This window comes from Cricetulus griseus (assembly GCF_003668045.3).
Source record: "Cricetulus griseus strain 17A/GY chromosome 1 unlocalized genomic scaffold, alternate assembly CriGri-PICRH-1.0 chr1_0, whole genome shotgun sequence".
NCBI classification, from domain to species: domain Eukaryota; kingdom Metazoa; phylum Chordata; class Mammalia; order Rodentia; family Cricetidae; genus Cricetulus; species Cricetulus griseus.
This window is the reverse complement of record NW_023276806.1, coordinates 227,432,260-227,459,734: the sequence shown is the minus strand read 5'-3', so window position 1 is coordinate 227,459,734 and position 27,475 is coordinate 227,432,260. Positions and strand designations below refer to the sequence as shown.

The following is a 27,475-nucleotide window of genomic DNA, read 5'->3' as shown; positions in this document are numbered from 1 at the left end:
TGGACGAATAGAGCAGAGATAATGTAAGAACTGGGAAAAGGGAAACCCACAGATATGCTTGTGTAGTAACAGTATGGGCCTTCCCTCAGAAACTCCTTCTACCTGCAGCAGGGATTAAGTGAGATCTGCCTAAATATTCACTATCTTCTGCCACCATGAGTGCACTCCTGTCCCTGGTCCTCGTGGGAGCTGCTAGTGAATTCAATGCCTTAACCCAGGTCCTGATCTTCCCTCTGCCATAAACACTTCCAGCAAAGCTGCTTTTCTATTCTGTCTGCCCTCCAATGTCTCATATCTTCCTACAGCAACTCTGTCCCTATATTTTCTGGCTTCTCTGCAAGCTTCACCTTTCCTACCTCTTCTACTGTTGTTTATTATGGGATCAAAGAGGTTAGAAATGGCAGGTTCCTTGAAATGAACCAGGAGGACTCCTGTTTGGGAATGACAGTTTTGGGATTAGCTGTCATGACTATCTTCACAGATAAAAACTTCCAATATGAAAGTTGAAAACCTCATTATGCTGGAGACTAATGTCTTAAAATTCTGACCTTATGTGCCTGGAGCAATCACTTAGTATTAGGAAGGACATTTCTGATATATATCAGAATGTTGGTATGTTGAGCTCTACATACCGAGGATATTTTCTAAGACAGTTTCAGTATCCTAATCCCCTTAAGCTCTGTTAGCCACAGGATGGTAATGAATGATGAGATCAAAGCAAGTTGTAAATCAGACAACCCTCCTTGTGCCCCATTCCTGCATGCTGAGAGCATCCCTTGCCCTGTCCCTTGTTCCCCATCAGAACACTGTCACCTAAAGAGTATCTTTCTATTATCTTGCAGTGTTCTGTATTGTGGACAACCATAAGCCACCATAGGCCTACTATTAACCATTTTGCCTTCAGTTTTTGTAATCAACAAAGGTTCCTAATTAGCTTAAGTTTGCCATAGGACTGAAGGCTTCAGTTTCCAGCAACATGATGAATTGTCTTCTCTCTTCTTCTCTCTACTCAAGTTGCTTTCCCTGTTGATGATAAGATTGTTGGAGGATACACCTGCCAGGAGAATTCTGTCCCCTACCAGGTGTCTCTGAACTCTGGCTACCACTTCTGTGGAGGCTCCCTCATCAATGACCAATGGGTGGTGTCTGCAGCTCACTGCTACAAAACGTAAGTGATGGACCCTGTCTTTATAGAACACATAATTGGTGTTTATAGGGGGATGGGATTAGATCAGGCACCAGCTGAGGTTTTTGGCTAAATGAGAAGACTCAGAGAAGAGAAACTGCAGACTACAACTTCATGAGTTTGGAGAGAATAAGGTTACAGAATAGGAAGCCTTTTACACACCTGAAACATCCAAAGTCAATCAGGGATATTGATAACCAAAACAAGGAAGCTTGATTTTAGGGTTGAAGGAACCAAAACGAAGTCGCACAAAGACTTTCACAAATAGCTCTGCTGGGTCCGGTAGCAGGGAGATGAATGCAGAGATTTCAATGATTGTGAAGAATCTGCATGCTTTTAAAAACTTCCTATCTCAATTCTTTTCACTCTATGGAGAAAACCGAGTGTCAGTTTCTGTACTAGAGGGTATGTCACCTGAACATGCATCTGAATCATAGGACTGTAATTCAGAAAGAAACCCAGAAAGTCAAAATCCACAACAAGTTGTGAGGTGCCATAGTTACACGGACCAAGTATTCTTTTTTGTTTGTTTGTTAGTTTTCATGGAAATAGGGTTTCTCTGTTTAGCCTTGACTGTCCTTGAACACACTCTATATACCTGGCTGGCCTTGTCTCAGAGATCTTCGGGCCTCTGCCCCCTGAGTTTTGGGATTAAACACATTTTAGACCAATTTATTCTTATCCCAAATAGGACTAGACCTAACAGAAAATAGTCTTCCAGAGGAAGAATGAAGACACACAGCAATTGTGTGTCCAAGGGGAGCAGCAGGTTGATGAGCATTCTCCAGCTCCAGTCCCTCGCTTCAGCTATATTATCTGTCTCTGAGGTAGAAAGGAATTGGATCTCACAGCGGTGCTTGAATGCCACACCCCTGCTATATCTGTGATGTTAAACCAGGCCTCCTCCCCATCCCAGACTTATTCAGCTAAAAGGGGTCTGGAATGTCTATGGTAATGGAGAGGAAGTTTCTACCTTGTCTTTTCTTTCCTACAGCCACATCCAAGTTAGAGTGGGAGAGCATAACATCAATGTCCTTGAGGGGAATGAGCAGTTTGTCACTGTTGCCAAGATCATCAAGCACCCTGGCTTTAGTTCGAGGACCCTGGACAATGACATCATGCTGATCAAGCTGGCCTCCCCTGTGACCCTCAATGCCCAGGTGGCCACTGTCGCCCTGCCTGTCTCCTGTGCACCTGCTGGCACTCAGTGCCTCATCTCTGGCTGGGGCAACACATTGAGCTTTGGTGGTGAGTAGGATATTTCATCTACTTTCTCCACATCCTCTGATAAATAACCAGATTCTAAACATAAACTGTTGGCTTCTAGGCTATAAGTGCATTGCAAGTTCCCAGTACACACAGGGTACTAAGGTAAGCATAGAGGTATTTGCACACAGAATGATCTCTTTCCAAGAATGTATACAGGACAAATACAGAATGTGCTCTTATTCCAATAAAAACGTCAATAATGACTATTCTGGGGTGTAATTTTCTTGAATAAATATCCACTCTCCATACCTCTTCAATATTGTACTTGAAGTTTTAGCTATAGCAATAAGAGATCAAGGGGATACAAATAGGAAAGGAAGAAGTCAAACTTTCACTGTTTGCAGTTCATATGATAGCTTATATAAATGACCTGAAAAATTCTACCACCGAACTTCTACAGCTTCAGAAAAGTTTTAGAATACAAGATTAAGTCAAAAATCAATGCCCCTCTAATATATAGATGATAAATAGGCTGAGAAAGAAATCAGAGAAACATCACCCTCTACAATAGCCACAAACAACATGACATATATTTGGAGTAACTCTACTCAATCAAGGGAAAGAATTGTATGACAAGAACTTTCAGTCTTCAAAGAAAAAAATTAAAGAAGCTATCAGAAAATGGAAAGGTCTTCCATGCTCTTGGATATAGGATCAATATATTTAAAAATGGGAATCTTCCCAAAAACCATCTGCAGATTCAATGGAATTCCCATAAAAATCCGAGCACAGTTCTTCACAAAACTTGAAAGAACAATACTCAACTTCATATGGAAAAACAAAAAACCCAGGATAGCCAAAACAACCCTGTACAATAAAGGATCATATGGGGGCATCACCATCCCTGACTTCAAGCTCTATTATAGAGCTATAGTAATGAAAACAGCTTGGTATTGGCACACACAGAAAAAAAAAGACAGGTCTACCAATGGAATCAAATTGAAGACCCTGATAGTTATCCACACACCTTAGACCACATAATTTTTGACAAAGAAGTTAAAATTATACAATGGAAAAAAAGAAAGCATCTTCAACCATGGTGCTAGTGTAACTGGATGCTGACATGTAGAAGACTGTAGATAGATCCACATCGTCACGCACAAAACTTAAGTCCAAATGGTTCAAAGACCTCAACATAAACCCAAACACACTGAACCTCTTAAAAGAGAGAGTGGGAAATATCTTTGAATTCAAGGGGATAAAAGACCACATCCTGAACATTTGAAGCTTGAATATCTTGAAGAAAAACACAGTCTTCCCTTATCCCAGGATAACTCTGGAGGCACTATGGTCTACAATGGAGAGTTTCAGGGGTCACATAGTAGACAACACTGTAACATTTATCCCTAGTCTTGTCCGAATTACATTTCTTTCTTCTCCTTTCCTCAAAGTGAACAACCCAGACCTGCTCCAGTGCCTGGATGCCCCCCTGTTGCCTCAGGCTGACTGTGAAGCTTCCTATCCTGGAAGAATCACCAGTAAGATGGTCTGTGCTGGCTTCCTGGAGGGAGGCAAAGATTCTTGCCAGGTAAATGGTTCCTTTTCCGTACAAATACCTTGTTGTCTTAGGAGTGAGAGTGGAATGCCCAAGTGTATTTATGGATCAGGAAGTTTGTGTTGTGGTTCCATGGAAATGTGAAGAGGTCTATTCTGGATGCCATTTCAATGCATTAGTGAGAAGAGAAAATGGGATAACAAGTTGAGACATAGGGACGCTAGAATAACATTTTTTTAAAGATTTTATTTATTATGTATACAACATTCTGCGTCCATGTATGCCTGCACACCAGAAGAGGGCATCAGATCTCATAATGGAAGATTTCGAGCCACCATGTGGATACTGGGAATTGAACTCAGGACCTCTAGAAGAGCAGTCAGTGCTCTTAACCTCTGAACCATCTCTCCAGCCCCTAGAATAACATCTTTAAACCAGAGTAAATGTGGTCCTTCTTCTGCATGCCCCTTTGTTAAACACTGTTTTCCTCCATCTCAGGGTGACTCTGGTGGCCCTGTGGTCTGCAATGGACAGCTCCAGGGTATTGTCTCCTGGGGTTATGGTTGTGCCCTGAAGGACAGCCCTGGTGTGTACACCAGGGTCTGCAACTATGTTGATTGGATTGAGAACACCATTGATGCCAACTAAAGAATCATTAATCCCTCTGAAATCACTCTGTCAATAAAGTGAATTCCTTACTTTCTATGTCTTGGTCTGATCTCTTTATCCTCTTGTCTGTGAGAAATACATGCCCATTTGAGGTCATCTTTCTCTACCCTTGAAATGTGGAGAGCAGCTTATACCTGCAGACATTTTGCATCGTATAGCAGGTACACAGCAGTTGAAAAGATTTAAAAAATACTAAAGTTAAGTAGTTGAAGAAACAGGTTTTCATTTTCTTTTAGAAATTCGCATATCAAAAAGTAGATGTTAAAAAATCTTTCTAATTTTCTTTTAAGTTTCTGTGTGATTTTTAAATAAATCATGAACATATTCATAGTAAAGGAATAAGAATTGTGTACTTTTAATGGGAGTTTTTCTATTTGGTTGCAATGAATCTTGAGGTGTTAACATATTCATTCACCATCATGGATGGTAAAGACTCTTGCCCACATTGACTATTGTGGGAACCACTGTCCTCAGAGAAAGCACATCTAGGGCTGGTTCAAAATACCCACAGGAATAGCTTCCCTTATAGCTCTTCCTCATATAAGTGTAACATTTCCTTCCATTTTTTTCATGATAAGACAGTATGTATGCACCATTCTGAGAACTACAAGGACATTTTCATGCTCTGGTCACTCTCCCCTACAGAGTGACTATTACTGGAGTGGTAAAGCTAGAAAACACAGGTCAAGAAGGTTTTGGCTTACAGCGCCCTTCACCAAGCAGGTGATGGACCTGAGATTGCCTCCACATGTCCTTTGTGTTCACTGCCTGCTTTGCATCCATTCCTGGAGCAACCCTGCGAAACACGAGGACATTGTCCTGTCAACACGTTGTCTGTGTCGATTCTGTGAAAAAGCATGGCAAAAAATCTCAACTCAGGGAAGCCACACCCAAATATAAGACTTGCTTCTCTTTCTTTATCAGTACATATAAGCTTGAACAAGCTCAATCATTTCTCTACATGCTGCATTACAACCTATAACATTGTGACTTTTTCCTTCTTGAGACAACATATTACTCTGAGTCTCAGGTTGCCATCAAACTTCAGTGGTCCTCCTGCCCACTTTTCCACATTCTGTGGTACGAACCTCCATATCTGAGTCTAATGATGACTTCTATTAACTTAAATGTATTTTCTCATGGGAATAAGAAAGGTCTTAACATTTGAGATGACTGCGGAGCCATCTTTCAGTGCATTAGTGATGATCATTTTCTCTCTTCTTCCCTTACAGCCTCCTTTGCTCATACATGTTTTTTTTTTTTCAAAAACGTTTTTAATTTAAATAGACATTCATCACTTTTGCTCTCCCTTTCCACCTCCAGCCTGTCCCAGATACCCTCCCTCAAGCCTCTTCCCCTGTTCTCTATTCTCGTTTACAGCCTCTTTTTTATTATATTTATTGCATTGTGTGTATGCCTTCGTATGAATTCGTATGTGTGTGAATACACATATTTTTAAAAAATTTAAATTAAAAACAATCTTATTCCACGTATCAATACCAGTTCCCTCTCCCTCCCATCCTCCCCTGACACCCACTGACCCCCCATGTCATCCCCCATCCACTCCCCAGGGAGAGTGAGGCCTTCCATGGGGAAATCATCAAAGTCTGTCACATCATTTGGTGCAGGGTTTAGTCCCTCCCCACCGTTTATCTAGGCTGAGAAAGTATCCTTCCATGGGGGAATGGGCTCCCATAGCCCATTTGTACACTAGGGATAAATACTGGTTCCACCACTGGAGGCCCCATAGACTGCCCAGGCCTCCTGTCAGCTAAGCTCAGGAGGCGTGGTTCTGTCCTATGCTGGTTACCCAGTTATCAGATTTTTAATAGACAGTATCTTATAAAAGTGAGGTGATCATAGGCTTTATGACTGGGTAGGACTGTTGCTCTGTCCACTGGAGACTTGCCTAGCTACTTCTGGTGTCATGAAAGCTAGCCCTCAGACCGAAGGCACTCAGGTCAGTTCAGTTAAAAAGCCTCTTGGCCCTGTGTCTAAAATCATAGTGTCTTCAATGAAGTGACTTACCTTCTCCCTCTAGTGGTAGCCATAGGCTATAAGCAATACCTTGTAATGTTTCAGGAGTCTCTTGGACAACCCCAGTGAACAAATGAAAAGAGGGCTTTTCAAATGTAGGGTTTTGGGGTTTTGTTAGATGGTTTTGGCTAGAGGGAGTATTATTAACCCAAATAAATTCTCTCTCTCTCTCTTTCTCTCTCTCTCTCTCTCTCTCTCTCTCTCTCTCTTTCACTATCTCTCTCTCCCCTCTCGTGTGTGTGTGTGTGTGTGTGTGGTGTGTGTGTGTGTGTGTGTGTGTGTTCCTGTGGGTTTTTTTGTTTGTTTGTTTTTTCCAAGAAATTATTTTTTATTAGTTCAAATTAGAAACAAGCCTGCTTCACATTTCAATCCCTTCTCCCTCTCCCTCCCTCCTCCCCCAACTCCACCAACCCCCCCCCAACTCCATTCCCCCTGTGCTCTCCAGGGAGGGTAAGGCTTTCCATGGGGATCCCCAAAGTCGGTCATATCATCCTGGGCAGGGCCTAGGCCCGCCCCCATGTGTCCAAATTTCATATATATTGAGGTGAATATTTCTCTTATTTTTGTGGGACATGTTCTTAAAGAGTAGCCTTCTTTTATAACATACATGCCCATTACATTACTGACAAAGAAACAAATAACAACCACCACAAAAACAAAAACAAAGAAAACTTCTGTCACAGCAGCCACACTTTTTCAGTATACTGACAAAGCAACTTAAGAGTGAAAGGATTTATTTTTATTCACACTTTTAGGGCAACCCTGTTGTAAGGTGTTTGATCACACTGTGAAATGCAAAAATGTGTTAATAAAATCAACCTTGGGCCAGGATGTGGAAACAGCCACTAGTTGACAAGAATCAGCCATAGAGAGTACAAAGGAGCTAGGAAGAGAGCTAGATAGAGAGATGCGTAGGAAGGAATAAGGAGGTACTTGGAGTTTTGTGGTCTTTGGTGGTTTGAAACATCTAGAGAGACACTCCATTGCTGTGTCTGTAGCCAAAAAAGGAAGGTCAGCTGGTTCCTTCTTGGCCTCTCTGAGCTATCAGAGTTTCACCTCAACATCTGACTCCCAAGTCTTCACTGGTAAATAGAGAATTAGAAAAAAAAAAAAAAAAAAAAAGTACATTTGACAGCAGCAGCAGAGCCAGTGTTGGCAAGACAGAAAATCTCACCAGGCCATGGCCTGAGTGGCAGAGGCCCTGGGCCACAAATGGTCGTTAAAATATTAGAAGTTTCAGGTGCAGCCACTAAGCCAGTGGAGAAACACCATCTGGCATTCTAACGTAGGTCACACCCACATGGAGGGAGAATCCATGGCAGCACCAGCAGGTGCTGCCACAGTCAGCTGCTGCCCTCATGAGGCTCTGTTCCAGCAGCTTGCATTACTCGTGAGGACTCTGGAGGGTGGACAAGCACTCAGGAATTGTGAAAGGGGTCCCGAGTTCACCGCTGACTTCACTGCTGCTGACAAACTGAGAAGTTTGAAGATTTGGTAGAGACACCTGGGAAATTCTTAAGGAGAAAGTTAACTAATATTAAAATGAAAATCTTTCCCACATTGAGAGAAATACCACACTGCAGGGAGTTAGGACTCTGTAGAGGTCTACTACGAATGGCCAAAAAATGGAAAAATAAATAAATAAATAAATAAATAAATAAATAAATAAATAAAGGGGCTAATGAACTTAGCTGGGATTGACATAATGATGATTGTAATTACTATTTTAACCTTAAAAAGTGGTTTAATAACTGTGCCAAATACGGAAATTCAACTGATAAGATACAAACCTAGAAAGATTTATAATTTATGAGACACAGCCTTAGAAAGGCTTATTGTGGATAAGATATGAGATTTAGAAAAAGTTACTATTGATAAGCTAACAAGTATCAGAAAGACCTAACAAAAATAAGAAAAGTACTCAGACACAGACAGAGGAATTTGGACAGGAACTCGCTGTACCACTACATGCTGAAACTGTAGTGGGGTAGCCCAGGGTTATTGGAAAACCAACTTTAATTTATCCAATTACTATACAAGAAGGACCACCAGAAAATAAGCAATGCTGAGGTTATGCAGCAGTTAAATGGAATCCCATAGAAATACTAGACTTGAGGAGATTTAAAGAAGCAGTTGTTTCATATGGTATGCATTCACCCTGTGTGTAGCAGATGCTAAATTCATAGGCAACTCAAAACAAAATTATCCCCCAAGGCAGGAAAGATTTGACATCAGCAATATTGGAAGTTATTCCTCAGTTACAATGGCTAACACGTGCAACAGGAATCTAGGGCTGAAGAACAGTGGAATGGGGCTAGAGGAATTAATATTTTCCAAAGAAAACAGATTTTAGGTGAAGGCCAACATGCTGAATTACAAAGGCAGCTTGAATTTCATGATCACATCTTGGTACTATGTTGTTTGGAGAAGTAGCATGAGTGGAAACTGCAAATATGATATATTTTATGAGAAAATGATACATTTTTTAATAAAAGTGGGGAATCCCAACACAGTACCACACAGATCTTGGAAAGGCAAATTACAGTTTCTTATGGAAACACAAAATACCAGGAAAGCCTAAAAAACTCCAGAATAGTAAAAGAACTGTAGCAGGTATCGTTCATGATATCAAATTGTACTACAAATATACACTAAAAAATCAGTACCCCTACTATATACAGATGATAAATGGACTGAGAACGAAATCAGAGAAACATCACCCTTTATAATTGCCACAAACAACATAAAATACCTTGGGGTAATACTAACCAAACAAGTGAAAGACCTGTATAGCAAGAACTTTGAGTCTTTAAAGAAAGAAATTACAGAAGAAACCAAAAAATTGAAAGATTTCCCATGGTCTTAGACAGCTAGGATCAACATAATAAAAATGGTAATCTTGCCAAAAGCAATGTACAGATTCAATGCAATCCCCATTAAAATTCCAGTATAGTTCTTCACAGACCTTGAAAGAACAATACTCAACTTTGTATGGAAAAACAAAAGACCCAGGATAGCCAAAACAACCCTGTACAATAAAGGAACTTCCAGAGGCATCACCATCTCTGACTTCAAGCTCCATTATAGAGCTGTAGTCCTGGAAACAGCTTGGTATTGGCAGAAAAAATATACAAGTAGACCAATGGAATCGAATTGAAAACCCTGATACTAACCCACACACCTACGAACATCTGATTTTTGAGAAATAAGCTAAAATTATACAATAGAAAAAAGAAAGCATCTTCAACAAATGGTGCTGGCATAACTGGATGCTGACATGTAGAATACTTCAGATAGATCCATATCTATCACCATGCACAAGACTTAAGTCCAAATGGATCAAAGACCTCAACATAAATCCTGCCACACTAAACCTCTTAGAAGAGAAAGTAGGTGGTAGCCTTGATAAACTGGTACAGGAGACCACTTCCTGAACATAACACTAGTAGCAGAGACACTGAGATCAACGATTGATAAATGGGACCTCGTGAAAGTGAGAAGCTTCTGTAAGGCAAAGGACACAGTCAACAAAAGAAAACAGTAGACCACAGAATGGGAAAAGATATTCACCAAGCCCAAATCTGACAAAGGGATGATTTCCAAAATCTACAAAGAACTCAAGAAGCTAGTCTCCAAAACACCAAATAATCCAATTAAAAAATAGGGTACAGAACTAAATAGAGAATTCTCAATGGAGGAATCTAAAATGGCCGAAAGACTCATAAGAAAGTGCTCAACATCCTTAGCCATCAGGGAAATGCAAATCAAAAAACTCTGAGATACAATCTTATACCTGTCAGAATGGCTAAAATCCAAAACACCATTGACAATTTATGCTGGAGAGTACGTGGAGAAAGGGGAACACTTCTCCACTGTTGGTGGGAGTGCCAACTTGTACAGCCACTTTGGAAATCAGTATGGGGACTCCTAAGGAGAATGGGAATCGGTCTACCACAAGATCCAGCAATTCCACTCTTAGGCATATATCCAAAAGAAGTACATTCATAGAACAAGGACATATGTTCAACCATGTTCATAGCAGCATTATTTGTAATAGCCAGAACATGGTAGTAACCTCAACTGAAGAATAGATGAAGAAAATGTGGTACGTTTACAAAATGGGGTACTACTAAGCGGAAAAAAAAAATAAAACAACGGAATCTTGAAATTCTCAGGAAAATGGATGGAATTGGAAGCAACTGTTCTAAGTGATAAGGTAATTCAGCCACAAAAACACAAACATGGTATGTACTCACTCAAATATGGATTTTAGACACAGAGCAAAGGAATACCAACCTACAATCCACACTGCCAGAGAAACTAGGAAACAAGGAGGACCCTAAGAGAAACATACATGGCTCCCCTGGAGAAGGGGAAAGGGACAAGATCTCCTGAGCTAATTGGGAGCATGGGGGAGAGGAAAGAGGAGCTAGAAGAAAGAGAAAGGGAGAAGAGGAGAGGAGAGGAGGACAGGAGAGAAAAGGAAAATCAAGTCAGGGGAAGAATAGAGGGAAGCAAGAAAAGAGATACCATAATAGAGGTAGCCATTATAGGTTTAAAGAGAAATGTGACATTAAGGAAATGTCCAGAGATCTACACAGTTGACTCTAAATAACAATCTAAGCAATAGTCGAGAGGCTACCTTAAAAGCCCTTCTCCAATAGAGATTGATGAATAAATTATATGCCATCATAGAGCCTTCATCCAGTAGCTGATAGAAGCAGATGCAGACACCACAGCTAAACACTGAACTGAACTCTGGAATCCAGTTGCAGAGAGGGAGGAGTGATGAGCAAAGGGGCCATTACCAGGCTGGAGAAACCCACAGACACAGCTGACCTGAACAAGGGGGAGCTCATGGACTCCAGACTGATGGCTGAGAAACCAGGATAGGACTGATCCAGACTCACTGAATGAGGGAGTCAGGTTGGAGGTCTGGCAATCTGTGGGGCCTCTGGCAGTGGATCAGTATTTATCCCTAGCAAAAGAATGGACTTTGGGAGTCCACTCCACATAGAGGGATACTCTCTCAGCCTAGACACACGGGGGAGGGTCTAGGCCCTGCTCCAAATGATATGACAGATTTTGAAGATCCCTATGGAAGGTCTCACCCTCCCTGGGGAGCAGAAAAGGATTGGGATGGGGGTGAGGGGGGGCACACAGGAGGGGAGGGAGAGGGAACTGAGATTGACATGTAAAAGAAGCTTATCTCTAATTTAAAATTGGTCTAATTATAATTATAAAATAAAAAAATTACAAATAAAATAAAGGCTTTTTGAGACTATTCTTATACAAGTCAGCAAAACAAATGACAACTGGTGGCAGCAGGAATGTGGGGTAAAGTGGCTCACTAGTCAAATGCCAGTGGGAGTGCAAACTTGTACAGCCACTATGAAAATCAGCACAGCACTTCCTCTGGAAGGAGGGAATTGGTCTACATCAAGATCCAGCTCCACCACTCTTGAACATATGCCAAAAGGATGGTTCATCCTCATACACATTTATTTGTTCAGCCCTATTTATCCATTCCTGTGCTATTCATGATGATGAACGATCACAAAACTTGATATGTTAGGATGAGCTGCATGCAAGGTGTTGACTTTTTCTTATTCTGTTTATTCATTTAATGACGACTCCTCGGATGCCTGTGTATTTGTAGTGAGAAACATAAAGGAAGTAGATTAGACTACCTGAGGATAATTCTGAGGAGTTGGGAAGGGAAGCCATGATGCAAATGTGTTGTATTAAAGTTCTATATTCAATAAAAGAAAAAATAAAAATAAATTTAAATGTCTCAACTTCCATATCACCAATGGCAAAAGAAGAAAACATAATAAACAGAAATTTTGAAATAAATAGAGTATAGAAAAGCCGGAAGTAAACAAGATCAAAGAAAGAGATACAAAAATGGAAAAAATGCTGAAGTATGTTAAAGAATGTAAAATAAAGGAAAGAAAGGAAATGAATAAGAAAGAAAAATGTTAAAGATATAAGCACATCGCTTGCCCAATGATTTGTCAGTTTGACTCATCCTAGAATCCACTGGAAAGAGGGTTACAATGAGGATGATAGACTAAATGTTTGTGGGGAATTGTTTTGATTCTTGTTTGATTTAGGGAGAATTAGTCCATTGTGGGTTGCACAAGTCCTTAGTCATGGAAACCAAAAATTAGAGAATGGTAGCTGAGATCAAGGAAACAGCAAATGATCTGTCCATTCTAACTGTCTCAATTATGAATGAGATATAAGTCACTTGAACTTCTGACCTTGAACACCCCAAATGATACACTGGAAAATAGAATAGTAAGAAGAGCTAATCGTTCTTCCCCTAACTAGTTTGTGTTTGGTTGGTTTTGGTCACTATGTAATACCACAGAAACTAACATTAAATTAAAACACATGCTCTTGCAGACACTGGGACACTGCCTTGAACAGATTGGCCTGTAAGCAATTATTTCGTGCAATTTCCTTTTTATTGAAAAATTAGTTCTCCATTGATGGGGAATGTCTTCAACATATATGTTTCTCTTATTGGTTGATGGATAAAACACTGATTGGCCAGGCAGGATGATAGGTAGGACTAGGAGGCAAGGAGGATTCTGGGAGTTTTCAGGTGATCCCAGGAATGACATACCTGGGCAGAAACAGGATATGAGCAGGGACATAACTCTCTTCTCTGGGAAATAACTCTCTTCTCTGGGAGATGCTGAGCAATTGTCATGTAGCAGGCAAAGGAGTGGAAAGTCTGGCATATCCTGGTAAAATAAGACCACATAGAAATACACAGATTACTAATAATGTGTTAATAATATGACAGAGCTAGCCAATAAGAAGCCCTAGTCACGGGCCAACAGTTTCATAAGTAATATAGTGTCTGTGTGTTTATTTGGGGCTCAAGGGCCTCAGGGACCTGCTGGGCCAAGAATCTCACGGTACACTTCAGAGTATACTTTCATCACTCTTTGTTTTTCCCCTACTCCTGCCATGAATCTTTCATTTCCCCAATCACACAAATTTGTATTCCCTTTCTCCTCTCCTTAAAAAAAAGTGATAGGTCTCCCAGTGAACCTAGACTGTGGCCACATTTGAGAATGCTCTCCACAGCAACATTCCACTGCTGAAGACAGCACTTAAACACAACTTGTTGAACACAGAGAAGTTGAGCTGTGGCCTTCATAGAACCTTGGCTCCTTAGGAGTGCTGGGTTTTTGCTGCAGGAAGGTACTCTGCATGCTATCAAAAGAGAAATGTAAGCACCAAGGCAGCCTCAAGTCCTTCACTCAACAGTGGTGACAAATGCTTCAGTCTGCACTGGTGTTACGCCTGTGAAGTAGTCTACAAGAACACAGCACATAGATTGTTTGAAAACGTGTCTGGAATTTTAACTCTTCGTATGCTGCTGTTACATATAATCTACTTAACACAAGTGATGAGGGAAAGGACCTCAAATGAAAGCAAGCTTCAGAGCCAAGGGGCTAAAGAGATGAGGCAGAAACATGGGCAGTAAGGAAAAATTTAGTTTATTGGCTTAGTACTGCAGATAGATTGGGGATCTCTACTCCGAAGCAATGGTGCTCTGAATCCAGTCCACATAGTTGACGACCTTGGTGTACACACCAGGGTTATCTGCCAAGGCACAGCCATAGCCCCAGGAGACAATGCCCTGGAGCTCTCCATTGCAGACCAAAGGGCCACCAGAGTCACCCTGGAAGGGAAGAACACAGTGCATAAGAAAGGATATGTGATATAAAGCTGTGTGTATTCTCAACTTGATCAATACCTGTCTCTTCTCACTTAGAACATTTGTTTTTCTCTCTGGCCTATCTGTTATCCTCCTCTTTTCCCACAGAACCACCACAGGAAAATTGCTGACCCAAAACACTATGTTTGGAAGTCCCACCACCCAACCACCCAGGAGAGGAGAGGTCTGCATAAATGAAGGGTGCCACTGACCTGGCAGGAATCCTTGCCTCCTGCAAGGAAGCCAGCACAGAACATGTTATCAGTGATCTTTCCGGGATAGGCAGCTTTACATTCAGCCTGAGTCAACACGGGTGCCTCTAGGCACTGGAGCAGGTCTGGATAAAGCTCTGTGAGGAAAGGAAAACTATGAAGACTATTGCATCCAGACAACAATACTGCTGTGAAACAACTGGCAAGCAGTGGAGTGTTCCCTGAGATATTACGTTCCACTCAGAAACTATGGCTTTTCAATTACACAACATTCATTGCTAATGTCCTTCCCAAAAGAATAAGAGCACATTGTGCATGCGCCTGGACAGCATTCTGGAGATCAGTCCATTTGCTGTACAAATTTGTCTTGGCTCTGCTTGAGAACCTGCATGTGCTGTGCGCTTGCAATGCATTTGCAGTCTGGAAGCCGGTGGGATAACTCCAGAGAGGAGGTGATTGCAGAGTGTATTGACACGAGAGAAGTAGCAGGTGACCCCTCCTACGTACCCCCAAAGCTGAGGGTGTTGCCCCAGCCAGAGATGAGGCACTGAGTGCCAGCAGGTACAGAGGAGGTGGGCAGAGCTACAGTGGCCACCCGGGCACTGAGAGTCACAGGAGAAGCCAGCTTGATCAGCATGATGTCATTGTCCAGGGTCTTCCTCACGAAGCTGGGGTGCCTGATGATCTTGGCTGCAGTGGCAAACTGCTCGTCACCCTCAAGGTCATTGATATTGTGCTCTCCCACTCTCACTTGGATGCGACTGTTGGAAAGAGAGGCAGGCTAGTTTCTTTATCTCTGTGACTGCAGATATCACAAAGTTCTCAAGCTCCTCACACCCGTGGGCCACTGAAAGCTGTTGCTGCGGTATCATAGAGGGAGAATCAGGATGGTGACAGGGCGCTGTTTTTCACAATCTCACATTCTTTTTCAGAGAGACGCTGTACAGGACCAGAGGTGAAGGAGGTGTGGTTTTCTCCTCACTCTAATATACAAAAAGATCCAGGGCTAAGTATCTAAGGAGTTATGTAAAGCTCTCTTCATCCTCCTTTTCCATGTACAGTAGTAGCAGGAACTTTTAATCATCATTTCATTTTGGAAAGATTTCGTCCTGTTGCATTTCAACCAGAAGGGTCAAAATATAGTGTGTGAATTTCACAGTATGATTTTCAGACCTTGTGAAAGATTCATACACTGGACATAATGCCTAATCAACAATCATAGTTATCTTCAAATGTATTTTAAAACACTGATTACTGTTTATTTTTATGGAGGGAAAGCTGTTGTGAAAAACTTTTCCAGGTTCATTGGTGTTTAAGATGAGAAAGAAAGCCTTCCTTAGTTGCAGTCTTTTTCTTGCTTTATCTGTCTCTCTCTCTCTCTCTCTCTCTCTCTCTCTCTCTCTCTCTCTGTGTGTGTGTGTGTGTGTGTGTGTGTGTGTGTGTGTGTGTGCATTGCTGAAGCATCCTATTATATCCTATTATGTATTGGTGTTTATTTAAAGACTGTGAGCATCCAGTGCTGTTCACTCCATCTTTCTTCCCCATCTTTCCCCTTCCTCCACATCTTCCTCACTGGCTCATAGAGATGCCTGGTGTAAAGATGCCCCACTCTGTGAGCAACGCAATCAAGAAACCATCACTTACGTCTTGTAGCAATGAGCTGCAGTCACCACCCATTGCTCATTGATGAGGGAGCCTCCACAGAAGTGGTAGCCAGAGTTCAGGGACACCTGGTATGGAATGGAGTTCTTCTGACAGGTGTAGCCTCCAACAATCTTGTCACCATCATCAACAGGAAGGGCAACTAGAGTGGAGATAGGAGATGAGAACCAGCCAAGTCATTAGCATACTAGATGGTAAGGCCATTGGCTCGATGGCAGCTTCAACCTTGGATTTCCTACTGAGCACAATGAATGCAGGAAAGTGGAGATCCCTCTGTTTCCAATATGTAACATAGATTGTTGGGTTTCCTAGTATTTGGCTCCATAGGAAAGATAGGCCATTGTCACAGGGCTGCGATAACTTCTAAGCATCAGAGTTAGGACAGCAAGAATGACTTAAGAAAACACTTAGCAACTTGATCATATTAGAATCAAGTTTTGAACATGGACTGCTTTATTTTTCAATCTATTATTTGTTTGTTCCTGTGGGATGTTTCTCTTTAGAGAATCAGCCAGGACAGCAACTATGGAGGAGACAGGAAGTAGAAGCAAACTCATCATGATGTTGGAGGTTGCTTTGCTTAGTACCTTCCACCGTTTCAATATTACTTTCTGAGCAGAATGACTGAAAGAAATCAGGGAAATCACTCTCCCCAGGAGTCAGCACTAGGATTCAATACCTGCCAGGGTAAACGAATGTAGGACAGGTATGTAGATCTTAGTGGGCTCAGAACTCTTCATAGTTCGAGTAAAAGGATAGAACATTGACATAAACACACTTCATGGGATCTGATTGCATGTCAGTCACCTAACCCATCGCTTGCTTCCCTCTGTAATTCATCAATTACTATGTTGTAGGATTCCTAGTGTGGTTGATGCTGAAGAATATGAGTCCTGGTTCATGCTATGCTCCTTCAGTTTTGCTTTTTATTTCAGTCTAGGTAATCAAGGCTCTAAATTCAATAAAGGATGTTTTAGTGAGTGAATCAAGCTTGTCCTGAAGCTTGACAAATTACAAAACGTCAAGTAAAATTGTGGAGAATTAATGTAGTAGGGAAGGCATTGAAGGAGGGGTCCATGTTTTTTTAATTAAATAGAAAAGCAGGACTGGGCATGGCATGACTCACCAGCAGCTCCCACAAGCGCCAGCATCAGGAGTGGATTCATGGTGGCAGAAGGTAGTGGGGTCTGAAGAGGGGCATGCTTTTATATGTCTAAGGAGGAGAACTCTGCTTGGTGAAGTGGAAGTGTGATGTCATTGACCGTTACTGAGCAAACACACCTGTATTTTCCACTTCTTGGATTCTTAATGTCAACTCTTTTTAGAGTTCTTGGCAATAGGAGATCCTCAGGTGTCAAAAAAAAAATTTATTCTCATGAAAGTAAAGATGCCCCGCTCTTTGGGCAATGCAGTTAGGAAACCATTACTTAGGCCTTGTTTCAATGAGATGCAGTCACCCCCATTGGTCATTGATGAGGTGGATGAGGGAACCTCCACAGCAGTGGTAGGCAGAGTCGTAGCTGATTCTTGAAAGGATGCTAGAATAGGGGAAACAGTCTCGGTCAATCTGTGTGTCCACAGCTCTGCTCTACTATATTAAATTAATAAGTGTGGGAGATGAAAGACTTTATGGGATGCTTAGAAACCCTCAGATGGACACAACAGGAAAACCCACAGAATAAATTAACCTGAACTCATAGGAGCTCACAAAGAATGAACAGACAACCAGGCCCCTGCATGGGACTTACCTAGGCCTTTGTTTATATTTTATAGTTTGCAGCTTGGTCTTCTTTTGGGACTATTAACAGTGGGAAAAATGGCTGACTCTGACTATTGCCAGCTTTGGGACACTAATCCTCATTCTTGGCAGCCATATCTAGCCTTCGACTTGATGTACCCTTTTTTGTTGACTTCCATGTGAGGCCTGTGCTGCTGTGAAAAGAAACTGAGGAGCTGAGGGTAGAAAAGGATGACTGGGACTTGGGAAAGAAGAAAGGGGGGAACAAAGAAACAAACAAATAATTAAGTACAATATTAAATTAAAGAAATCCCTTGATGGATGTATGTTGCTTTTAGTAACTTTGAATAAGTCCTCCTTTGGGTACATAGTGGGGCTCTTTGAACAATCCCTCTGAAAATGTTTATCTGTGGTTCCTTAATTGATTTGCTCTGATTTTGGCTAATCTCCTTAATAATTAAAAATAATAACAAAAATGGATATCTGTGGACAAACCCTGGAACATCAGTGATGTGAAGAAGGGAGTTACAGAGTTACTAATAAGATGGACATTGAGAGAATATGCTTTCTAAGCAGGCTCCCTGATTTTAGACATTTTTTCAGAGGGCAGAGAACTACACGAATAAAATGGTCAAATTCTACAATTTCAAGAAATTTGCCTTTCCTACTTATGTAATATTAAGGCTACATGGGAACCTTGAGAGTATACAAACAATACCATGGGTATAATCCGTGATTATCGTAAGGACTATCAATGTGGCCCTAGGTAATTGTATTAAGAATATCTACCCTGTTTGTTATGTACAACTGCCTGTTCTAGAAGTCTATACTAATTTTGAAGAATAGAATGGCTTTGGTCAATATTCAACATGACTTTTGAACAGCAATGAGGTACAAGGAGACATGGGAAGATTGTGGATATTTCTATTATTGTGAAAGCAGAGTATAATGCTGTATGCAGTCAGTGCTGACTCTTCTTGAATCCAGGTTTTTCTGTTATCTTAGGTCACTCCTAAGATTCAATGTTCATTTTACTATGGTATAATGCAGCGGTACAAGGGTAGTACCTCATTGTGTGTCAGCTTGTGCTAATTTATAAGACCCAATCGGAGGGTCCTCCCTATCAGATGTTTTCCTATCCATTGATCCAAGATAAAGGAAAAACATGTTGGAGGTGAGGTCATGATTGAGTTCTCTGAGAATTAGTGATGGTTCTAGAGTTACACAGTAATGTAGGAGAAGCTTAGTGACAACTTTGTCAATTGGGTTAGAGTGGGCAAAGTGGCTGGAAGGTGGAGGATTATGCTGCAGTCCTATTACTGGCATGGCTGGGTTAGCTTCCCTCACCTGAACAGTCACACAGAGTTGTCCTTAGGCATCCGGTTTCTCATTTACTTATCCTAGGTCATTCCTGAGTGGGAGGACTGTCATACTGCCACGTCTCCCAGCCTGTTCAGAGTATTCATTCACCTGCCTCCCCCTTACAATCATGTGACATGTTCAGAAAGAAATGATTTGGAGGGAATCTTTTCACCTGAGAAATTGTCTACTATGGCATGTTGCTACAAGGCCATAGGAAGATATGGAAATTGTTGGAGCATGTGAGACTGGCTGCAGGCAATGTTCTTCAGACAATCCAACCAGAGGCCCCAGTGGCATAGGATAAGCTCATAAGTGTGCTCACTTTTCTCTTGGCGTTTGTCCTTCCAAAAGAACATGAATATAGAATTTTCAGTGTCCCTAAAGCTCACTGTTTCTTGCTACACCTTGTAAAGGGGACCATCCAAGGACAGAGGCATTTCTGTACTTGGGGTGTGAAGTCCACATTGCTCCTGGCATGCTCCTATGGAGTGGCGTTTCTCTGTGTTGTCTTTAGGGATAAATGTGGAATTTAGAGATTGCACATGTGGTTTCATTCTTAAACTAATCTCAAATTTCATCAGATCACCTCATAGTCATCCCTCCCTTATTCCCTGTATATTTCTCTACTCCATCCTCCCACTGTGTAATGTGAGGCTCTGTTCTTTAATCTCAACTGTTTTCTTCCATTATTTTTTCCAATATTTTCTTTCTTTTGTCACACTTTCATGTTATCCAATAAAAACTACCTTTTATGATGTCCAGTATTCTTCTCTGTAGAGTGAAGAAATTTCTTTGCTTCTTCTCAGAAACTGACATCTTAGGCAAAATCTCTTATTTGGCTAGCTCTGTCTTCTTTATTAACTACCAATAGCTGTGTAATTACTATATATTGAACCCATTTTTTAACTTAAATCTACCACAAGACTCAATTTCAATTTTACTATGGTGCAAACTAGTCAGAGAAGGGTAGAGCTTGAGGGTTTGTCAGTGTGTTGCCTGCTAAAGTGACCCAATTAGAGAAGACTTCCTATCAGATATTATACTTGCCGTGAATACCAGACATCAGGGAATGTTTACTGGGGGTGAGATCGTGATTTATTTCTCTGAAAACTACAAACGGTTCTGGACTTAAGCAATAATGGGAGACAAAGTCTGTTAAAATTTTGAAAATTCAGTTTTAGCGGGCTGATGGGGAATATTTTCTGTGTATATGTTTGTCTTATTGGTTGATGAATGAAACACTGATTGGCTAGGCAGGATGATAGTTAGGAATAGGAGACAAGGAGGATTCTGGGAAGTATAGGCAGAGATGAGTCATCGTGGGATTCCAGGAAGTGATGTAGCAGAAACTGCCACCAGCTAACTATAGCGGTCTGGAGGTCTGTACAGACAGGCAGGAAGAGATGTGTGTAGCTGGGCAGAATCAGAATATAAACAGGGACAGACAGGAAATCTGTCTCTTCTTGGCAGAGACACTGAGCAGTCATCATGTAGCAGGCAAAGGAATAGTAGGTCCAGCATTCCGCAGTAAGACAAGACCACGAGGAAAACATAGATTAGTAGTCTTCTCTAGTTAGGTCACATTAGTAGGCAACACGCTGACAAGCAGTCAGGCTCTACCCTTCTCTGACTAGTTCGCACCACAGTAAAAAGGAAATTGAGTCTTGTGGTAGATTTAACTTAAAAAATGGGTTCAATACAAGAGTCACTACTGGCTGAGGCTCATATTGTAATTACACAGTTATTGGCAGTTATGGCCATCATGGGGATACCTGTACAAATTAAGCCTGACAATGCTACAGCATATGTCTCTTGTAAAATGAAACACTTTTTTTTCATATTACAACATAAAGCATATTACAGATATACCACACAATTGTACATGGCAAGCACACTGAATGATGCCACTCATGTTCAGAGTAAACATTTCCATACCAATTAACTTCATGCAGACAAGCTGTCACAGCAGCTTTTGATAGTTAAAAAGTGGAGTATCTAAAATCCCACACTTGGTAGGAACTCTCCTTCCTTCCTTCTTAACACCATTGATGTTCCAGTGCTGGTTCACAGAACTCTTAAATTTCCATTTCCCGTTAAGTAGATTGGTCAAGTTCAGAACAAAGAAATGTAGTTCCTGAGTCGAAAGGATCCCCAAAGAGACCAGGGAGACAGACCACTGATGCAAATGAATGAGGTTTTATTAAATAGTTTATCCTACACCGAAGGAGGGACCCTGTCTAACAAGCTGACATGGCAGCATCCAGAAGGGGTGAAGTTCCCGGTCTACTGCTGGGTTTTAAAGACAGAAGTTACAGGATTACATCAGTAGGTGCAGGTTGGTTTCTGATTGGTTGAGATTTGGGAACAATCAAGAAAATTTCTCAAAGTCATATTTTGGCATGAAATACCTATGTACCAGGTATTATCATTGGTCAGTGCCGAGAGGGAACATTCTGTGGTTTCTATGGCTTTGTCTTGTTACTTGCAGGTGGCCTGTTGTACATAGATACCAAATCCTGGAGACAATAGGGGAGAGTTTGGTCTCCCCTGGAGTTTCTTTTGTGGCCAAACAGTTCCCAGGAACCAAGTACCTAGGAGGCTGGGGGGGGGGGTCTGATGTTTCTTTTTGTTCAGTTTTGGCCCTAGGCTCTGGGAGGCCAGAGGATCTGTAGTTTCCTTGTGCCAGAGGCCTATGTGTCTTTTCTGTAGCCTGTCATGGCTGCTAAAACAGGGGCTGAGTGAGTCCAGTCCCTTCATTCCTAGAAGTGAAGCCTTTTAGTTTAGTTTACCCCTTTTAGAGATCACTGATAGACTCTTCTTGGCCTGAGGGGTTTCACAGACACCTGAAATCTATCAGAACTAGACCATGTTCAAATATGCTGAAACTAGTTCTTTTCTCATCCACAGTAAACCTTCCAGAATGATGTGTAGGCCTCTCCACCAAGGAGAAATATATGGAAGAGGAGAGGGTGGGGGGAGACTAATATTTGGATAAGGAGTGGAAGAATGCTCACATTACAGGAGTCCCTTCCACCCTCCAGGGAGCCCAGGCAGAATATTCTGCTAATAACCTTGCCTGGTACTCATAGCCAGATGAGAGAATGTTAGGATCTCATTATGGTTAGTCTGAATAGTAAGAACATTTTCTGCAATGTAGTTAGCATGTTCCTGTTTTATTTCAATGCTGTGTAATATTTATAAAACTACTGCTTTGGCTAGAGCCCCCATCCAGTGGCTGATGGAAGCAGAGACAGACATCCACAGATATACACTAAGCTGAAATCGGGAATTTAGTTGAAGAGAGGGAGGAATGAAGAGCGAAGGGGTCTGTACTAGGTTGGAGAAACCCACAGGAACAGTTAGCCTGAACAAGGGAGAGCACATTGACCCCAGATGCTGTCAGGGAGGCCAGTACAAGACTGATCCAGACCCCTGAACATGGATGTCAATAAGGAGCCTCTGCACTCCAGGGAGCCTCTGGTGGTGGATTAGTATTTTCCCCTGGTGCAAGAAGGGACTTTGAGAGCCCATCCCACATGAAGGAATACACTCTGGCCCTGGACACATGGGGAAGGGCCCAGGACCAGCACAGGAAGATTTGGTGGACTTTGCAGAGCCCCGGTTGAGGGCCCTACCCTGCCTGGGGAGTGGTGGGTGGATGGGGTGGGGGGCTGGGGGTGGGGGAGGAGGGATGGGGTGAGGGGAGGGAGAGGGAGAAGGGACTTACATGTGAAACAAGCTTGTTCCCTAACTAGAACTAGTAAATAAATAAAATAAAATAAAATAAAAAAACAAAAACAAACAAAAAAAACTACTGCTTTGGAGGAAAAAGTCTCCTATTTGACATTCCAGCATATACTGGCCAGGTGGCCCACAAGGGAATTATCCTCAATAGCATATGGAAAAATTACTTTAAACAGAGGGATGTTCAGATTGTTTGTTCTCACTGCGATGCTAGCTGTAAAGAAACACTGAAGGGCATGACACAACTGTGCCCTATAGATAAAGTTTGGGCTTTAAAGATTTAATATTATGCACTCCTACTTATCACCTGAGATCAGCTTTCAGGAATCCTATGTTAAGAAGACTACTACAGATCATAACCATCACCTCATAGTGTGGACTGAGACAAGTAAGGTAGATTAACAAAACCAGCTATTTACACTCCATTTGAAAGTCTGTACTATTCCCGGTCAGGGCCCATAAAAATGGTTCCATTTCATCTTGCCTCAAGATGGGAGAGCTCAAAACTGTGCTTAGTAAGTCAAAAGACCTAAAGGTCTAAGGCTTGGCTACTGCAGGGTGTTTGGTCTTGATAGCAGATGTCTTATCTAAATAACAGACTTGGGCTCAGGTGTGTTTACTCTTGACCCTTAAGGCCAGATAACAGGTGTGGCTACTAAATACCTAGAGGATTAAGGGAAAAAGTCTGTTTGCTCTTTATAGATGATAATAGAAGTCTTCTGCCATGTCCCCCTTTTGGTGGGGTACTTATGAATGTTGAAGGATAAACTTGGGGAGTCCAGTATTCACTGGATTTCCCTTCTGACTCTATCTCTTTCTTAGTGTCTTTACCTGCCCTTTCTCAATCCACACTCCCCCTCTCAGGTATGAACCCAGCAAGTTGGCTGGATCAGACTGAAGGCCCACAAAGACAGGTTCTGACAATTCCTATACTGTTCATCCCAACATACAAGTTCCTTTGTATCTTTCTCTAATACAGTCTCCTGGTCTCAATTCAATATTTGGTGTGTCAAATAATTGCATTTCCATTTTGGAAACAGCGGGTATTTTCCTGTGTGAGTATTTTATGCTGAAGATTATAGTCTTCTATGGACCTTGTATTTATTCTATCATTCTGCTTTTCATTGATAACAAAATGATCTTTACAGAGTGGAGTTAAGGTTTTTAAGTTTACTCATCATCTAGTGTAAAGGTCGAGCATGGTAGTCAGAGTCTAGACAGAAATGTTCTGACATGAGCATTCTGGTTGCCTCACGCTTGTTTCAGACTTGCCCTCATCTCATGAAAGAGGCAGATAACAGACACTGTTCTCCCATTTTCACATGTGAAGAATCTACATCTCTGAAGAGAACTGAGTCCTTTGTAGATGATACCTGAACCCATTCCTATGAAAACTGAGTTTGCTACCTATTACTCTGTTGCTACTGAGTGGAATGTTCTTGATGTCCCAGTTGTAGAGTAAATGATTCAAGAATAAATTTTCCCCTTAAGACCACAGGTAAATTTAGTTTTCACACCTCATCAGGGGAAATTCTCTTTGCAACACACAATGAGCATTGACTCTCTCTTTCAGGGCACAATCTTCTTCCAATTTTTTTTTCTTTTTTACAGTCTTAGATATATCCTACTTTGGGTCTATGTTCACCCAAACCCCAACAAGTTCTCTTTTATATGTCTTTCCCCTCTTTGCTACAACTTTATCACTTGCCCATACTGATGTCTGGTGTGCAGATGACCCACTCCTGGGCACTGCAGACTCAGAATCATGACATATGACTTGTAGCAGTGACCACAGACACTGCTCACTGGACTTGATGATGAAGCCTCTACAGAAGTGGTGACCAGAGTGTAAGGACACCTGGTATGAGGCAGACTTCTCTAGACAGGTGTATCCTCCTGTGACCTTGTCCTCATCATTAGCAGAAAAGTCACCCGAATGGAGATAAAAGGGGAGGAAAATTCATTAGGATATTGGAGGGTGGTTCCCTCAGATATATCACCCTCCTAATGGTTTAGTATTATTTTCTGAGCAGAATGACTAAGAGAAATTAAGGAACACACTATCTCCCATAACATTACAGGATTTGAGACTGTACAATGGATGGAACTACAGGACAGGTACCTAAATTCTACAGGGCTCAGATATCTTCTGAGCTCCAGGGAAATACAGAAGAAATGACCTAAGAACACATGTTGTGGGTTTTGTGGGGGGGGGGGGGGATCCAAGTACATGCCAGTTTTCTAATCCATTGCTTGCTTCACTCTGAATTTCATCAGTTGTCTACACCACAAGAAAATGGATTACTCAAGGAATCACTTACATATGGTTACCTAAGAAAATGCCCACGCTACATAGATCTGTGTTGTTCCTAGCTTTTTTATGTCACTGAAATGTGTGTGGTGAGACCATAAGGGAGAGGTGTTACCAAGCAAAGTCAGGCAAACAAATGAGTTCCCAGAAGCTGGCCAGTATAACAGTAGTTATTAACTTTGACTGCAACCTGGTACTATTAAAATCATCTGGGAACTTATACCCCTATGTATAAGACACACCAGACATGTCCATCAGAATTACTAAGGTTGAGACTTTGGCAAATTTGTTTTAAAATGCCTTTGGACACATTTCCCTTAACAGAATCTTTGGTGAAAGATTTCCTGAACTGTTTCAGTGGAGAAATATGCTTGCTTGCTCATTTTGTGAAACCTCTCCTTGAGCAGCTTTTTAGCCTTAGTGATCACAGCCATGGATCTGACAAGGTTGGAAACTGTGGACTCATGGAAATGTGAGAAAAGTAAAGCCTGAGTGAGAAATTACACTGGTTGGAAGTAGGATAACAAAGGGTAACTTTGACTACTGGAGTGAGGGTAGGTGAGGGGGCTGTGATGGAAGATAGAGTCCATGTATTCCAGTTAATTGGAAAGATGGGGCCAGATTTGCAACTCATCAGCAGCTCCCACGGTAGCCAGGATCAGGAGTGCACTCATCATGGCCAAAGCGGTGAGCACTGAAGTGGGCCCTGCCTTCATCATCGTGGAGCAAGAAGGCTGCCCTCTGAAGTGGGAATAGGGTCTCATTACTTCTTCCTGAGTAAACACAGTATTTTCTCCTTGCTACATTGTGGCATCACCTCTGCTCTTGGCAGTAGGAAACCTCCAGGTGTGAAGGAAAAATTCTATCCTCATTCAATAGAGGACGAAACAGCTGATTCTTAAAAAGGATGCATGAATGGAGGAGATGGTGATAGTCATTTTGTTAGAATAAATTCACAGGTGTTAGAATAGAAAGAGTCTACAGGACACTTAGAAATACTTCCTTGAAGATAGGTTGATTTTAATAACTTTAAAAAATGTCTAGTTTTGGTAGATAGAGGGTGTCTATGAACCATGCCCCCAGTAGTCTATCAGTGGTCTCTAAGTTTCTATACTCTAATTTGTCCTCAATCTATTTAATAGGAAATGGAAATTTAAGAACTCTGTGAACCAGCCCTGGAACATCAATGGTATTAACAAGGGAGATAGAGTTCCTAACAAATGTGGGTTTTTCAATATGTGCTTTTTAGACACGCTCAAGGATTTCATAGGTGGTAAAAGGGAATGTGTGAGGTGTGAGTGGTAAATGCCTTACTTTGTTAGTGGGGTAGACAACTACATGAATAAAATGTTCCACTTTGATCTCAATTTCAAGATTAACCTCTCATGGTCATGTCATGATAATTTCACAAAGGAACAGGAAGAACATACAAAAATAATGCAAAATAATAGGCCATAATGATACTAAGCCTCATCAATGTTGCCCTGGATATCTATATTAAACAAAACTAAACCATATTCTAGAATAAACAGCTGGTGCTAGAAATCTATACTCATTTTGAAAAATGGAATGTCAACATGATTTCTGAGCAAGGATGAGGTACAGGTAAGAATGGGAGGTTTATGGAAATTCATATTATATGTATAATGAGAGTATAATGCTGTGCTCGGTCACTAGTGACTCTTTTTATCTTAAATCATCCCTAAGACTATGTTTCCATTTTACTGTAGTATAAGGAATTCATAGAAGGGCAGCTTGTGCCTATTGATAAGACTCAATTGGACGGTCCATCCGATCAGATGATTTTCTCTCCACTGACACCAGATATAGGAAATGCAAGTTGGAGATGAGATCATGATTGAGTTCCCTGAAAACTAGTGATGGTTCTGGAGTTACACAGTGATGTAGGAGAAGGTTAGCTAAAATTGTAGTGATTGGGTTAGAGGGGGCAAACTGACTGGAAGTTGGAATAACTGGAACCTGAATTTTTAGGAAAGGACAACATGGGATTCATAACATATGTTGTTGTCCTATTACTGGTATGGCTGG

General features: G+C 41.4%; 2 protein-coding genes and 1 gene segment (V, D, J or C); 2 read left to right on the top strand and 1 right to left on the bottom strand.

Moving 5' to 3' along the window:
* The window catches only part of LOC107977037, a 151,260-nt gene that overhangs the window by 21,209 nt on the left and 102,576 nt on the right, over positions 1-27,475 (top strand).
* Positions 156-4,598, top strand: LOC100753235 (anionic trypsin-2). The gene is made up of 5 exons (XM_035451507.1): positions 156-195; positions 1,015-1,168; positions 2,181-2,434; positions 3,847-3,983; positions 4,449-4,598. Exons 1-5 carry the CDS (start codon positions 156-158, stop codon positions 4,596-4,598), a joined length of 735 nt encoding a protein of 244 aa, XP_035307398.1.
* LOC100753535 (anionic trypsin-2) lies at positions 14,212-17,437 on the bottom strand. The gene is made up of 5 exons (XM_027390014.1): positions 17,398-17,437; positions 16,254-16,413; positions 15,117-15,370; positions 14,610-14,746; positions 14,212-14,361 (listed from the first exon to the last, which is right to left on the bottom strand). The coding sequence occupies exons 1-5, from the start codon at positions 17,435-17,437 to the stop codon at positions 14,212-14,214; spliced, it is 741 nt and encodes a 246-aa protein (XP_027245815.1).

Excerpts from the sequence above, each read along its gene's own strand:
- LOC100753235 (XM_035451507.1), top strand. The coding sequence starts at position 156 with ATGAGTGCACTCCTGTCCCTGGTCCTCGTGGGAGCTGCTA. Across the intron at positions 196-1,014 it reads GGTCCTCGTGGGAGCTGCTA|TTGCTTTCCCTGTTGATGAT; the intron begins GTGAATTCAATG and ends TCTCTACTCAAG. Across the intron at positions 3,984-4,448 it reads GAGGCAAAGATTCTTGCCAG|GGTGACTCTGGTGGCCCTGT; the intron begins GTAAATGGTTCC and ends CCTCCATCTCAG.
- LOC100753535 (XM_027390014.1), bottom strand. The coding sequence starts at position 17,437 with ATGAATCCACTCCTGATGCTGGCGCTTGTGGGAGCTGCTG. Across the intron at positions 15,371-16,253 it reads GCAGCTCATTGCTACAAGAC|TCGCATCCAAGTGAGAGTGG; the intron begins GTAAGTGATGGT and ends TCTTTCCAACAG. Across the intron at positions 14,362-14,609 it reads GAGGCAAGGATTCCTGCCAG|GGTGACTCTGGTGGCCCTTT; the intron begins GTCAGTGGCACC and ends CTTCCCTTCCAG.